General features: G+C 31.4%; 1 protein-coding gene across 1 annotated transcript; it reads left to right on the top strand.

The window, feature by feature from the left end:
- The first annotated feature begins 9330 nt into the window (after positions 1-9330).
- Positions 9331-14003, top strand: LOC111291125 (U-box domain-containing protein 44-like). The gene is made up of 5 exons (XM_022882717.2): positions 9331-9479; positions 9863-11283; positions 11527-11830; positions 12004-12494; positions 12749-14003. The coding sequence occupies exons 2-5, from the start codon at positions 10060-10062 to the stop codon at positions 13742-13744; spliced, it is 3015 nt and encodes a 1004-aa protein (XP_022738452.2). The 5' UTR covers positions 9331-9479; positions 9863-10059; the 3' UTR covers positions 13745-14003.
- The last annotated feature ends 290 nt before the right edge of the window (positions 14004-14293 follow it).

Genomic DNA, 14293 nt, shown 5'->3' with positions numbered 1-14293 from the left:
ACCCAGCATAAAAAAATATGATACAACTTGCAATATCACCATATTTTCATATAGCATTAGGCTTATAGGTGAACCTTAAAATAGAAAATAATGATCATGACTGTCACTTTGCCGCGATAATAGCAAATATGTAGTTAAGTTACAGGTGAATGTTAAAAGCCACAAAGATGATTTTTCAACCTTAAGGTCTATCAAACTATCTTTATCTTATACCCTCTATAAGATATATTTCGCAAGTTAAAAAATAATAACATCAAATGATCAACAATTTAATGGCGAACAGCCCAAAACCAAACCTGGCAACATGTAAAACCAAATTTGAACATATTTCTAAACTCTACCTAAAACCAAAAATTGATAAAGAATTTGAAAGGAAACCAAAGCTAGACATTTAAAGGACTTGAAGATCAATTGATAACAAGTTTTAGAGTTCAAAAATCATGAAAATTAGGCCACAATAAGAGTTAAAAAGCTAAAATTAAAATCTGAAAATTCTGAAAGTATAAAACCAAAACTGACTAGTGCTTTATTCCATAAATTAAAACTAGAAAATAAAAATTCATATTAAGGAGAACAAAGATAGAAATTAAAGATAAACAATCATTAAAAATATATGAAATTTAGTTTTCAAAACAACCAAAAGAATAAAAAGGAAATTAAACAAGAACTAAGAAAATTGAAAACAACTTGCTACCTCTCCTAAACCATTTTGGTTTTTTCCTTTTAAACTATCTCAAACACTAAATTTTCTTCTAGGATCCATCTTCTCTGACCTTCTTCTGTCTCCCCTTTTTAATGCAAATCTTTGAATTAAAAATTACCACACTTAATTAGTCAAAGATAACAAGTAATCCTTTTTACAAATGGAGGCAACATCTTTGAATTTAATGCACAACCAGCTCACAAATATTTGTCATTTATTCCGACTAGCTTAGAGTCATGGAAAGCATGTGTTTGAATGTGTAAAATGGACAATATTTGCTGATGTAGAGGGTTGTTGGCCTGGTTTTAAATGAAGTAGCAATTGCTTTTCTTTTCTGGCAATTGAGGTGGCAACATGCAACGTGATAGCATGCTTCTGCATATTCTAAAAAAACTTCTTCAATTCTTTCTTGACTCCAGCTATAATTTTGGGGCAAAGACTTGTCTACATTTGGGCTATTTTAAAGAATAAAAATTGCATGAAACATGCAAGGCATGGGTTGGTTAAATTCTTTCTTCATGTAGCCATTGTTTGCAAGTGTACAAGTGGGTTGGTAGCTTCATATGTGGGAAGCATTTTGTTAAACTTCCATTTTTTATGACTTTTATTTCAGCCATTTTTCAGCCATAAAAAAAAACTTTATATCTTTTCTTCTTGAGTTTTTCCAAGAATGGGGAGTTCTCCATTTCGTTCTTGCTCTCACTAGTAATGTAATAAATGTCTTTCAGGCCCTCCTTCATTTTAGTGACATAGTCCTTCAAGCTTGTCAACTCATCACCACTCTTGAAACCTCTTTAATGCATCACGTAGCAATATAAAGAAAATTAGAAATGTTAAAGCAATATAAATTGAGTTCATTCACAATCATTAATTAGAAAAACTAACAACTAGTAATAGAGTAGTACACAAAAATACATTAAAATCCATAAAAGGCTTTTAAAGATAACTTACAACCATTTGATCTTTCTTCAATCTTGAAAAGAAAAACATTTTAAGCTATGGACAACAAAAGTTTACAAATGCCAAGGTCTTTAAGTTATAAATAACAAAAGTTTATAGGTGCCTAAGTCTTCTAAACTTTGATGATAATTCTAATACAAACATTATGGCCAATACAAAAGAAAAGCAAAACGCTTGTGCTGTTCTATAGATAACCCAAAAAACAAAGATTGAAATAAGATAGCTTCCACAAATTTTCTATTCACTCTTCCAATCAATTCAATACTTCTTTTATAAGTTCATGATCATATTAAAGAGTCAAAGGCAAATTACCATACTTTCGCAACCTATCTTTCCCCATATGTGACAATTTGTAGTTGTTTCCTCCACCAACTTTCATAAGTTTCACTATACAACCTTGTAAAGTTAAAAAGATATTATTGTTACTATTTTCAGGAAATTCATTGAAAGATTTTTCAATAGCATTGATTAGCTCATCAATTGTGTTGGGAGCTTCTCAGTGTTGAACAGATTGAATAGCTCTAAAAAATTTAAATTTTAAAATATTTAATTTTGGACTATTTGGTGGTTGGCATAGCAGTCAGATATCAAAACCATCCTTAGCAATAGCTTTCAAAAATTCAACATCATTAGGATCAATAGGTGGCTTTACATTGTCTTGTTGAATACAAATAGTCTCCATTGTATCATATTGTGGCCATTTAGATCGAATTGCTGGTAGAAGCTTTTCAATCAAACATGCTCATGTGACATCTTTTGTCACTGACAAAATTGGTTTCGTTTCCACTGTTCTTGCAATTCGATTCTTACTATTGCTTTTGGCAAGCTCTTTATATACAAAAGAAAAAATATTAATTTTTTCTGAGAATTCTACATTACCTGTTGTATCAAATCTTGGCCAAGTTACCGCAACTAGAAACATAATTTTTATGATGAATTGCTTGCTTTTCCAGGTATGTAGAGGCTCATTTTCTCCAAGGAGTAGATAATACTTTTCTAATTCTTAAGACATATAAAACGACTTTTCATCAATATGCACAATAATAGACATATCATTAAAGGCTATATTATTTCCACTACTGGCAAGATTGACTATTGATAAGCAAAATAACAACCTTGTCTTCTTAGTTTCATCATATAAGAATGGCTTCAATGCATTTGAATGTGATCTGACAAATTCTTCTTTAACACGCCTATGAAATGTTGATTTTGGCACATTCAATACTATTACCAATGATTGAATGTTGGTATGACGACGCAAAGGAACTTCAGATACTTTAAATGGATCAATTTGAATTCTTTTACGTTTAATATTTCTCAAAAGCTTGAAAAACACATCAACTACCAATCCATTATCTAAAAAGTATTTTGATTGTTTCCAAATTCTACCAATTGTCTTTGAAGAAATAGAAAACATGGAAGCATTAGTGGATAAAGAGCCTTTTGTAGCATTCCATTGTTGCTTCCCTTTAACAACATCTCATAAATGTGTTTAGCATTGATGGTTAGTTAAATTTCTTTTAGATTTAAATGGAACAGAGTTTATTTGTATCAAATAATCTATGTGTTATTTAAGATAAATATAAGGATTAAAGTAAAAAATGGTGCTTTTGATAATTAGAGATGAAATGTGAATAAGATGGCCACTATAGATTTTGAACAACATGGTTATTACATATTGCTTTGTTTTTTTGTTCTAAAATAGAGGTCGTTGGTCACCATGAAAAATGATGATGCACTTAAAGCTTTGCAAATTATTATTTTTATTAGTTTGGTGAAGCACCCAAAGTTTTGCAAAAAAATTATCTTGGCGCTAAATATCAAAATTTTAACTCTGCTAAAAATAAGTAAAAAGGGTAAAATGAACTTAAGTTTTCTTTCTTAAAATTTTTGCAAATTCTTAATGGACAATTAATAAGGGATAGAGGGAGTACTATTATTGTTTTATTTTTCTTTGCATTTGGAACTTATGTTTTTTTTTTTTTAAATACTAAATATATTCTGCTCATGCTTTTATTGGAATATATTATTTTTTGAAGGATAAATGTAATACTTGTTTATAGAAAATATTTAATTTTTTTATGCATGAAAAATCATAATCAAACCTAAATTTGTAGACTCCACCAAATATAATAAACTTGATATATTATGAAACTTAAATTTAATTCAATTTGAAATTTCATGATACAAAATTCAAATTGATTCGATGATACATAAATTGAATTCAAAAATTTTTTTAAATCAAATTCAAATATCTTACAAATTTAATTTATTTACATCTTAATTCTTAAAAAGATAAATGAATTATTTAAATTAAATTTAAAATTTTTAAAAAAATCTTAATTCAATTAACTAAAAACTTAATGTGACATTATTAGTTATTAAAATTGAGTAACAAATTAAATGTGGAAGCTTTAAATAAGTAATAAATATATTTTTTTTTAATGTCAAATTCAATAGATAATGGAATATAACAAAATGCTAATATTTAAAATTAAGATAATTCAAGATTTGAGACTATACAACTCTAAATCTATCCATTCAAGAATTCTACAAACTCTAAATCAAACCATTCACCTACACTTCTTTACAAATTCTAGATTTATCTAGATTTGAAATTACATAATTTTAGATCTTTTCATTCAAAAACTCTACACTGCTCAAATTTACAATTTCAAAGTTACTATTCGTTTGAAATAAGAAGTTTATCAATTAACTTTTGTTTTAAATAAAAACTCTATACTACTCAAATTTGAAATTGTAAATTGAATTTTTCCATTCAAAAACTCTACATTGTTTTCTTTAATGACATTTAGACTTGAAATAAAGAATAGAAGATTATAACTTATACCTTGGCCAACACAAAAAAAAAAAAAAAAAACCTGCTTATTAGCACTTACATATTGGATTTTCCTTTCTCTCTTAGTTGTGAATGCCTTATTTTGTTTTAGCTTTGTTATGTGATGTTCATTGAATACTTAAATGACATAATTATGAAACAATAGCATTTGAGATTGACATCAATAAAAGACACAAAACTATCAAAGTCTAATATCAAATGAGAAATAAAGATGTTAATTTAGCCGCGTTCTGAAGCTTGATGTCCAACACACAATTAAGTTGCAATACATGCTATTAGAAGGTTGGCACCTTAAACTCATGCTTATTAAAATGTGTTCAATTTGGTTATATATAATGTAAACATTAACGAAGAGAGGGTTTAAAGAAAGCATAATACCATATCATCCCAGTCATCATCTTTTATTTTAAATCTATTTCATTTAGATTTATCTCTAGATCAATTCCATCCTGACCTAAGAATAGAAGTCAATAATCTAGTTAGATGAAAAATATGTACAAAAATACTCTATAAAAGTGCAAAATAGAGGAATGAATGCAATTAATTTGAAATTAAATTTGTTTAATCATTTAGGGTTTAGCATGTGAAATTGTAACCCAATATGGTACAATATTGTATTATCTAATATGTAGTTTCTTTTTTAACCTCTTTTTACTGCTTGAGTAGCTTCAAGTAAATTGACTATTTCTTCTCGAGTTTCAATAAAAGGTTTGGCAAGTGAACATTGCAAAGAAAAGTAAAAACATGAATATTTATTATTAGAACATCTTTTTGACATGGTATAGGTATTCTTTTCATTTCTATAACATTTAAATGACAAAAAGAAAAGCAATGAAGGTTAGAAATTCTAAAAAATGGGCAACTATCATTGTAGCCATTATAGATTATTGCAATAAAAATGGTATCTATATAGTGCAAAACTACTATAATAAATATGCATTATAAACTTCTTTCTGCAAATAACTTGATTGTTACAAAATTATGCTACACATACCTTGTCTAGTTAGTTTCTAATTCAAAAGTGGACCTTAAAAAGTTCATACAACTTGTTGAATTAGTATCAATATCTTGCTACCACAGTCATGTCTAGCTTTATAGATGAATAAATAACTTCATACAGGTAAGTTTTTTCATGAATAAAAAAAAAATTAAATGGTATAACCAATAATGAACAACCTCACATGAATAATGTTAGATTTGATTTCTACTAAGACCTTTAGTTCTTTTTTTTTCACTATTGCACTAAAATATCCAATAAGAAAGTTAATGAAAAAAAGCCATACAAAAATTCAAAACGTTGGGCAAGTCTATTAATTAAAAGAAATTATTTGTTCCTTTAATGAAAATTTACTACACTCTTAAAACTTTAAAATGTAAAATAAGAGAAAAAAATTGCTAATTAAAGCCATAAACAATAGAAGGATTGAATTTATTCCTTACTATATAATCCATATCTACATACCACACTATCTTGCCCCATTTATTAATTCCTTTAGGGCTGTTAAAAAAAACTTAAAAATCAGTAAAATTAAACAACAAAAGTTTTAAGAATTAGGGCTAAATAACAGGCTAATAAAAGATAGTGATAATGAGGGATTGCTTGTGAGGATGAAATAGATGGTGACACTTTCTCAATGGTAGACAATAATAATATTAATGAACTTTAGTAAAAGAAGATTATGAAAAATTTTGGTTGAGAGGAGGCTGCCTAAAAATAAATCCTCATGCCTTTGTAAGAGCAGTTATAAGAGTGAGCTATAAGAGGTAAACATGATAAAATTATTAAGGCTTTTTCATCTACTAAAAAAAAATGAAACCAATCTTAGTATTTGTGAGAGGGTTGTTAGAGAATGATTAATAATTGTTTTACCAAATTTCAATGGATTAACATTTTTTTTTCCCAAAAGCTTCTCTATCTTTCACTTTTTTTTTTCAATTTTAAATTGCCTACACTTTAAAACCCAATCAAGAGTTACAAAATTAACATGAAATTGGCTGCCTTGATAAATAGTATTTGAACAATGTAAAATAAATAAATTACTATTATATACAAAATTTTGAATGCACTCACATCAATTTAGTAAGTAAACTAGGACACGTATTGAGCAACAACAATAGCTTTTACAAACTTTCCCTCAGGTTCTATTAGAGTTTTTGCTTTTTAGAAGTAGAATTACATTAGATTAGGCATTGCACTTCACAATAACTTTCTGCACTTTAAGATCTACCTCATATGATTCTACGTTTGATAAATGTTTTATCACAAAATAAAGATATTAGTTATCAAACCAAAGCAGAAAAAAAAAAAGCAACTGAATTGGATGATTGCATGTTTAGTGAAAAGTGATAACTTAGACTTCGAGTAGAATTTTCCACTTAAATGTAAAAAAAAAAGCCAATCATTCACTAATTTAATAAAAAAAACAAGGGAAAATATCTAGAGTTATTTATTCCAAAGAAAAGAAAGATAATGAATGCAAAGTTTTAGCTAATGTTGAGCACTAAAGTTATTTAGAAAAAAATAAAGGTCAAAAAGCAAGAGTTAGAATACATCTTCCATTTTTCCCAAAATTCTATTCATAGTTACAATACAACCTTGGCATGATATACTAACTTTGAAAATGACAGTCTACAAACAATTAAAATGAATGCATAGCCAATATCATCAAAAAAAATTGACAAAACTATGCTTAACAATCAAGAACTACAATAGAGCTAGGAGAAAACAAATGATTGGATGTCTTTCAAATTTTAAAATAGATTATGCAAACCATTCATAAAATGCTTGTCATATCGAAAAACCGTCAACTTGAATGTAGAAACACAAAAAGCCTGGGCAAACATCTATCCACTCAATGGTTCAAGACTTTAAATACATAAACATATTTGTATTCATATTTAAGATCTTAATATATTTTATTAATAGTCTCATGTTCATTTTATATCATAAACACGCATAAAATTTCTCCAAAGTTAAGCTCATTGCTCACACGTTTGTTAATATTTAAGACTTTGATAAGTAGCAAAGACATGTATGAGTAAACTCAATTGTATTTCTTAATTCAATTGTAATTGTGTACATAACATACAAAAGATATGATTGTTTGTTTCCTACGAATGAAATAATCAAGTAGGGGAAAATATAGCTTCAATTGATTTAAGAGAACCTTCATTCCATAGTAAAAGATCCATCAACTTCAACTATTAAACACTTATTTAGAATGACATGAAACATTCATTCCCATAAATTTTGTTTCCAAGCCTTTCCTATCACTATATAATACTGACAACCTAAGCATGAATAAACCAAAAGAATGAAAAAAAGCCATGAAAAATAATACATCAATAGTATATTATGACAACCAGAAAATTTTTTTGAAGAGATAAAATGCAAAATTGAACTTACATCATGGTAAATTTTAACTTGGGTGTCTAACTTTGCAATAGGAAAAAGATTCTTAGAATATATAACTCAAAATATAGAAAAATGTAAAAATTAAAAAAAAAAAAGAGTTATATTTTTCATGATTACCTATTTCAACCTTTGAATTCTACTGAGTAGCTAAGTCCTTTATTCATTTAATTCCTAAAACCTCACACAAAATTGAAAGTTAAAAACTTAAATGACTCAAATCAAACACATTTTTTTTTGTTAGAATAAAAGAAGAAAATGATAAATTAAATATAGTAAAAAAATCCAAAACTTAATGTAATTTTTGAATTGATTGGAGTGATATTCTCCTTCTTCTATCAAATGGGTAAATAAGAATTTAATTAATATTTTTAATCAAAATTCAAACTTCCATAAAGGAAATAACAAAAAAAATCTTTAATTATAAGTGAAAAATCCAAAAAAAAAAGATGAAAACAGAGAAAAATATGAATAGACAAAATGTGATACCTATCACAAAGCATCAACCCATCTTATCTCTCTATCTCTCTCTTTCTTCTTGCCTCTCAATTTAGTCCTCTAGCATTGATTACAGCTTTCATTAATGTTCGTTGGTGATTTCTTCTCTTTTGCATGGCTTCTCCTTCTTTCCTATTCCGTTCTTTTTCTTTTTGTTTTTTAGAATCGTCTATCTCTAAAAGCTCCATTTAGACATTGATTTATTTCAACAACAATGAAATTATAAAAAAAAAAATGAAAAAGCTTATGGAGAAGCTTTAGTTTTTTTTTCCCAAATTTATTCTCCAATTTTTTTTATGACTTTGAAAACATGTTGAGCAAATTAAAACAGTAAAAATTGGGGGACAACTTTATTTATTTTATAGATATGTATTTTGAAAAGATAAAATAATTTATATATAATTGATTCGAAACAATCAAACTTAAACTTTGATATGGCCCTTGCAATTGCTACTATGTATGTTTTTGGGCATTGAGTATGCTACACTAATTATCGTGCATGACAACAACACTAACATGGTACTCGTAGAAAATCTGTGGAAAATTAGGCATTACGTAAAATTTACCGTTTGGTTGCCGCCATTTCCACCTTAACGTCTTCTACTCTGCAAGTTCAAACCCCATACTCCAACCAATTGCTCCTTTTCTTACAACTGCCATTCTAATTGCGCCAAGCGTCCATTCAGATGTACCTTTTTTTCTTGCCCATGATGTGCCAACATCGAGTAGCTTTTATCTACGAGCCTATGTAGACCTTACCGCAGCAGATCACCAAGAAAATACACCATTGACTTTGTCAACAATCTCGCTTCTAAAAGGCATAGAAACACGGGTCTCAGACTCTAGACAGAGATACGATGGAAATATATATAAATATAAATATCTATATGTCTATACGTGGAACAATTTGCAGAAGAAAAGACCTCCTTTCTTAACAGAAGCTCTCCAAAGCTACATTTTTCTCGCTGGGATTATTTTCCAGGAAAATTCGAGTGGTTTCTTTCCCCCCATAAAACAAGAGAGGTTCGTTGACTAATTATATCCAGGTCAGCTGCTGCTTCTTTCTCTGTTTCTCTGCTAACTTCTAAATGCTAACATGTCAAGTAATCTTAATGACTTGAGAAAGGCTGTTTTTGGATGCAGTGTTATTTTTATCCTGAGAAAAAAAAAAAAAAAAAAAAAAAGAACCTGCTTAAGCGTTAAGAGAGAAGAAAATGAATGTTTTTTCTTTTTTCGTTTTTCAATTGGTTGTAATAAATGGAAATGACTGCTTTAAATGAATCAAGCCTGTCTGGCCAAGAAAAAATGAAAGAGTTAAGCCTGAGCATCCCATTTGATGCTGCTTGACTGAAGATCTTTTTGATTTTCTTCTAAAAATTTCACCCATATTAATAGCTGGTTTTATTTCTACTGCTTGAATTCTTGACAGATTGATTGATATCATTGAGGACAAATCTACCCAATCTTTTTCCTCAGAAATTGAATTCCAGAGGTTGCTCTTGGCATTGCCATATGACCTGAGTTTTACCAGTTTTTGATCTCTAATTTGGATCAAACATCATCATATTTGAGGATCTTCTTCTATAATTTTTTGTTTATATTTTTTTATTATTGTTTTAATACTCAATGATGGCAAAAGGCATAACTACTACATCACTGGTTTCGCTGCCCGAGCTGTTCTCTCAAACCATACTTGCCATATTTGATTGCATTCGTGCTGCCAAGAGCGTCCTTACTCAGATGGAGAATTTCGAGAAATTCTCAAATTACATGGAGAAGATCACACTTGTCTTAAAGGAGTTGTCAAAGTCAAATGTAGATGATTCGGAAAGCTTACGAAATGCTTTGGATATTCTTAACCTGGAGGTTAAAGTTGTGAAGCAGTTAGCTCTTGAGTGTGGAACTAGAAACAAGCTCATGATCAGCTGCAGGAAAATCTTGAAGCAGTTAGAGAACAGCTCAAAGGAGATTTCTCAAGCACTAAGTCTCATCCCCTTGGACTCTGTGGATGGTCTGAGAATTAGTAATAAGATTAGTAGGTTATGCAAGGATATGCTGGGGGCTGAATATAGTCCAGGCATAGTGGAGGATAAAATTTTGGAGAAGAATGAGTCTGGTATACAAGAGAGGAATGTTGACAGATGTTATGCAAATGATTTGCTTGTTTCTGTTGCTGAGGCAGTTGGGGTTCCTGATGAGCAATTGGCCTCAAAGAAGGAATTCGAAGAATTTAAGACTGAAATAGAAGATTCAAAACTGGGAATAGACACTGCTGAAGCTCCAAGAATGAAACAGAATGTTGTGTTGCTTGAAAAGGCTGATGCTATAACATCCTATGAGGAGAAAGCAAAGAGGTACCTCGATGAGCGGAATTCTCTTGGTATGCAACTTTTGCAGCCTCTTCAGTCGTTTTATTGCCCTATCACTATGGATGTCATGGTTGACCCGGTGGAGATTTCCTCTGGTCGGACATTTGAGAGAAGTGCCATAGAGAGGTGGTTTGCAGATGGAAACAAACTCTGTCCATCAACCTCAATTCACTTGGACACTTTGGTTTTACAGCCTAATAAAACTCTTCGCCAATCAATTGAAGAATGGAAAGATAGGAACAAGATGATCACTATTGTTTCCATCAAACCTAAACTTCAGTCAAATGAAGAGCAAGAAGTGCTCCAATCTCTCTGTGAGCTGCAGGATCTATGTGCCGAACAAGAGCTGCACAGAGAGTGGGTGACATTTGAGGGTAATATACCAATTCTCATTGGACTTCTTAGTGCGAAAAATCGAGAAATAAGAACGCATGCTCTAGCCATTCTCTGCATTCTTGCAAAAGATAGTCATGATAACAAGGTACTTCTAGTTTACTTCCTTTCATATGGAGAGGGCTAAAACTCCAATCTATTCATTTGGGAATAAACTACATAAAATTTGAAGTTTGTGGCACAGTTTCTTACATACTACCTTTACTGACGAAACTGACCTTCATGTTGGACCTTTTTATGATAAAGGGCTATTGTTTATGATTGTAAAGACAAACAATTTAATGTACAGACTATTTTTTTTTTTCTTAAACCGGTGTTGTTAACTTTATAGGAAAGAATTGCAAAAGTAGATCATGCATTTGAATCCATTGTCCGGTCACTTGCCCGCCAGATAAAAGAAAGCAAGTTAGCATTACAGTTGTTGTTGGAACTATCAAGAAGCAGTGCAGTGCGAGATGTCATTGGAACCATTCAAGGCTGTATATTTCTTGTAGTAACTATGCTAAACAGTGATGATGATCAAGCTTCTGGAGACTCAAGAGAGCTTTTGGATAATCTTTCTTTCCTCCATCAAAATGTTATAGAGATGGCGAAGGCAAACTTTTTCAAACCATTGTTGCAGCTTCTTTCTGCGGGTAAGTTTTCTATAATGGTTCTCCTCTCACTGTACCGGGTCAAAGCGCTTGGAAAGTTCTTGGCGCTATAATGATCAAAAGTTCTTAGTGCATTATGTTTTTCTTTTCTTTAACTTGCAACAATGGCGTGAATTTGTAAGTCATAATCAGTAAGGACATTCTGACGGGTGCAGGACCAGATAATGTTAGATTGCTCATGGCTAAGACATTGTCAGAAATTGAGTTGACTGATCATCATAAATTATCCCTATTTAAAGATGGAGCACTAGGACCTCTTCTTCAGTTACTCTCTCATGATAATCTAGGTATGAAAACAGTGGCAGTTAGAGCCTTTCAGAACCTGTCAAACTTGCCTCAAAATGGCCTGCTGATGATTAAAGAAGGTGCACTTGGACCATTATTTGAAATACTCTATTGTCATAGCTTGTCATCCCCAAGTTTGCGTGAACAGGTTGCAGTTGTGATTATGCACCTTGCCAAATCAACTAATAGCCAAGAAGCTGGTCATGAGCAAATCTCATTGCTGGAATCTGATGAAGATATCTTCAAACTATTTTCTCTGGTTTCCTTGACGGGGCCTGAAATTCAAAGAAACATTCTTCAAGCTTTTTGTGAAATGTGCCAGTCTTCTTCTGGTCGGGACATCAGAGCAAAGTTGAGACAGGTACGCATGCTTCCAAGCAGTTTCAATACCTGATATGCAAAATCCTATCTGCAGTACACTTGGTTAACTAGTTTGCATAAGGAAAACCATTCCTAGGACTTGGATAGATGTGCTTATGTTTGGCATTTTTGGACTTCTAAGATTGTATCAAACACCTCCCCTCTTCTATTTTTCTTTTTCTTTTTTTTTTCCCTAAGAAATCAGGAATTTGTTTCTAACATTTTATATTATTCAAATGTTTATTTGATGAACAGCTCTCTGCTGTCCAAGTATTGGTTCAATTATGTGAGGTAAACAACCAAATGGTGAGAACAAGTGCTGTGAAGCTATTCTATTGCTTGACAGTGGATGGTGATGATATCAGTTTTCAGGAGCATGTTGGTCAGAGATGCATTGGCACATTGCTCAGGATCATAAAAACTTTGAGTGATGAAGAAGAAGCTGCAGCTGCAATGGGTATCATCTCCAATCTTCCAAAGGACATACAGATAACTCAATGGCTTCTAGATTCTGGGGCACTGGATATAATTTTTGCTACCATAACTGATGGAAATAGAAATGCCTCGCACAAGAAACAGGAAATAGAGAGTGCTGTTAGAGCACTTTGTCGTTTCACGGTTTCAATAAATAGGGAATGGCAGAAAAAAGTAGCAGAAGCTGGCTTTATTCCAGTTTTGGTACAGTTACTAGTTTCTGGTACTTGTTTGACAAAACAAAATGCAGCTGTTTCGCTTAAACAGTTTTCAGAAAGTTCCACTGCCTTGAGCCACCCAGTCAAGAAGACAAGGGTTTTTATTTGCTGCTTGGCTGCAGCACAAACAGGCTGCCCAGTACACCGGGGAATATGTACCGTGGAATCTTCATTCTGCATTTTAGAGGCTAACGCTGTAGAACCCTTAGTAAGGATTCTTGGGGAGGGAGATTTGGGAGCCTGTGAAGCTTCTTTAGACGCGCTCTTGACCTTGATTGACGATGAAAGACTGCAAAGTGGCTGCCAAGAGCTCGCAAAAGTAAATGCCATACCTCCAATTATAAAGTTACTGAGTTCAACTTCTACAAAGTTACAGGAGAAGGCTCTTGGGGCTTTAGAAAGGATATTTCGGATGGCTGAGATGAAGCAGAGGTATGCAACTTTGGCCCAAATGCCATTAGTCGACATTGCTCAAAGGGGTAGTGGTGGAATGAAATCCCTTGCTGCTAAAGTGCTAGCTCAGTTGAATGTTCTTGGTGAACAGTCTTCATATTTCTAATATCAAAAATAAATTCTTTAGATCGAAGGATTTATTATTCCCTTAACTCAGGGACGAAGAACATCATGTGCCAAAACTTTGCTTAAATGCTTGGTTGGCCTGAAATGAATAGTTAGAGTTATGTTTGTTTCCAGAAAGAGAACATTCATCAGGTTATTCAGTGTAATTATTTGACCAAAGCATTCAGGGTAATCAACAAAACAGTTCTTCCTTTTTTAAAAAAAAAAATTTACTGTGCTGCATTCAGTATTCTATTTAATTTTATTTTCCCTTTTTTTTTAATAATATGTTTTCGACATGAATCCAGAATGATGATTTGATTAGGCCGAGGTTCCTTGGCCTATGTAATAGGATTTCTCCCGTCCATGATGTACCATGGCAGGCTGTGTGTGTTGGCTTTTCTGGGTTGATTCAATTTTTTTTAGTAATGGGGTTGGTCCTGATATCAACCATGGATTATTAGTTAAGGACTGTATAAAAATATTAACAGTATATGAAAATATAATTGTGCAAAACAAACTATTTCAAACAATGATGTGGCTCCATTCC

This window comes from Durio zibethinus, chromosome 11, assembly GCF_047325235.1.
Source record: "Durio zibethinus cultivar Kanyao isolate XHJ-2024 chromosome 11, ASM4732523v1, whole genome shotgun sequence".
Classification (NCBI taxonomy): Eukaryota; Viridiplantae; Streptophyta; class Magnoliopsida; order Malvales; family Malvaceae; genus Durio; species Durio zibethinus.
This window is presented reverse-complemented; position numbering and strand designations above follow the sequence as displayed.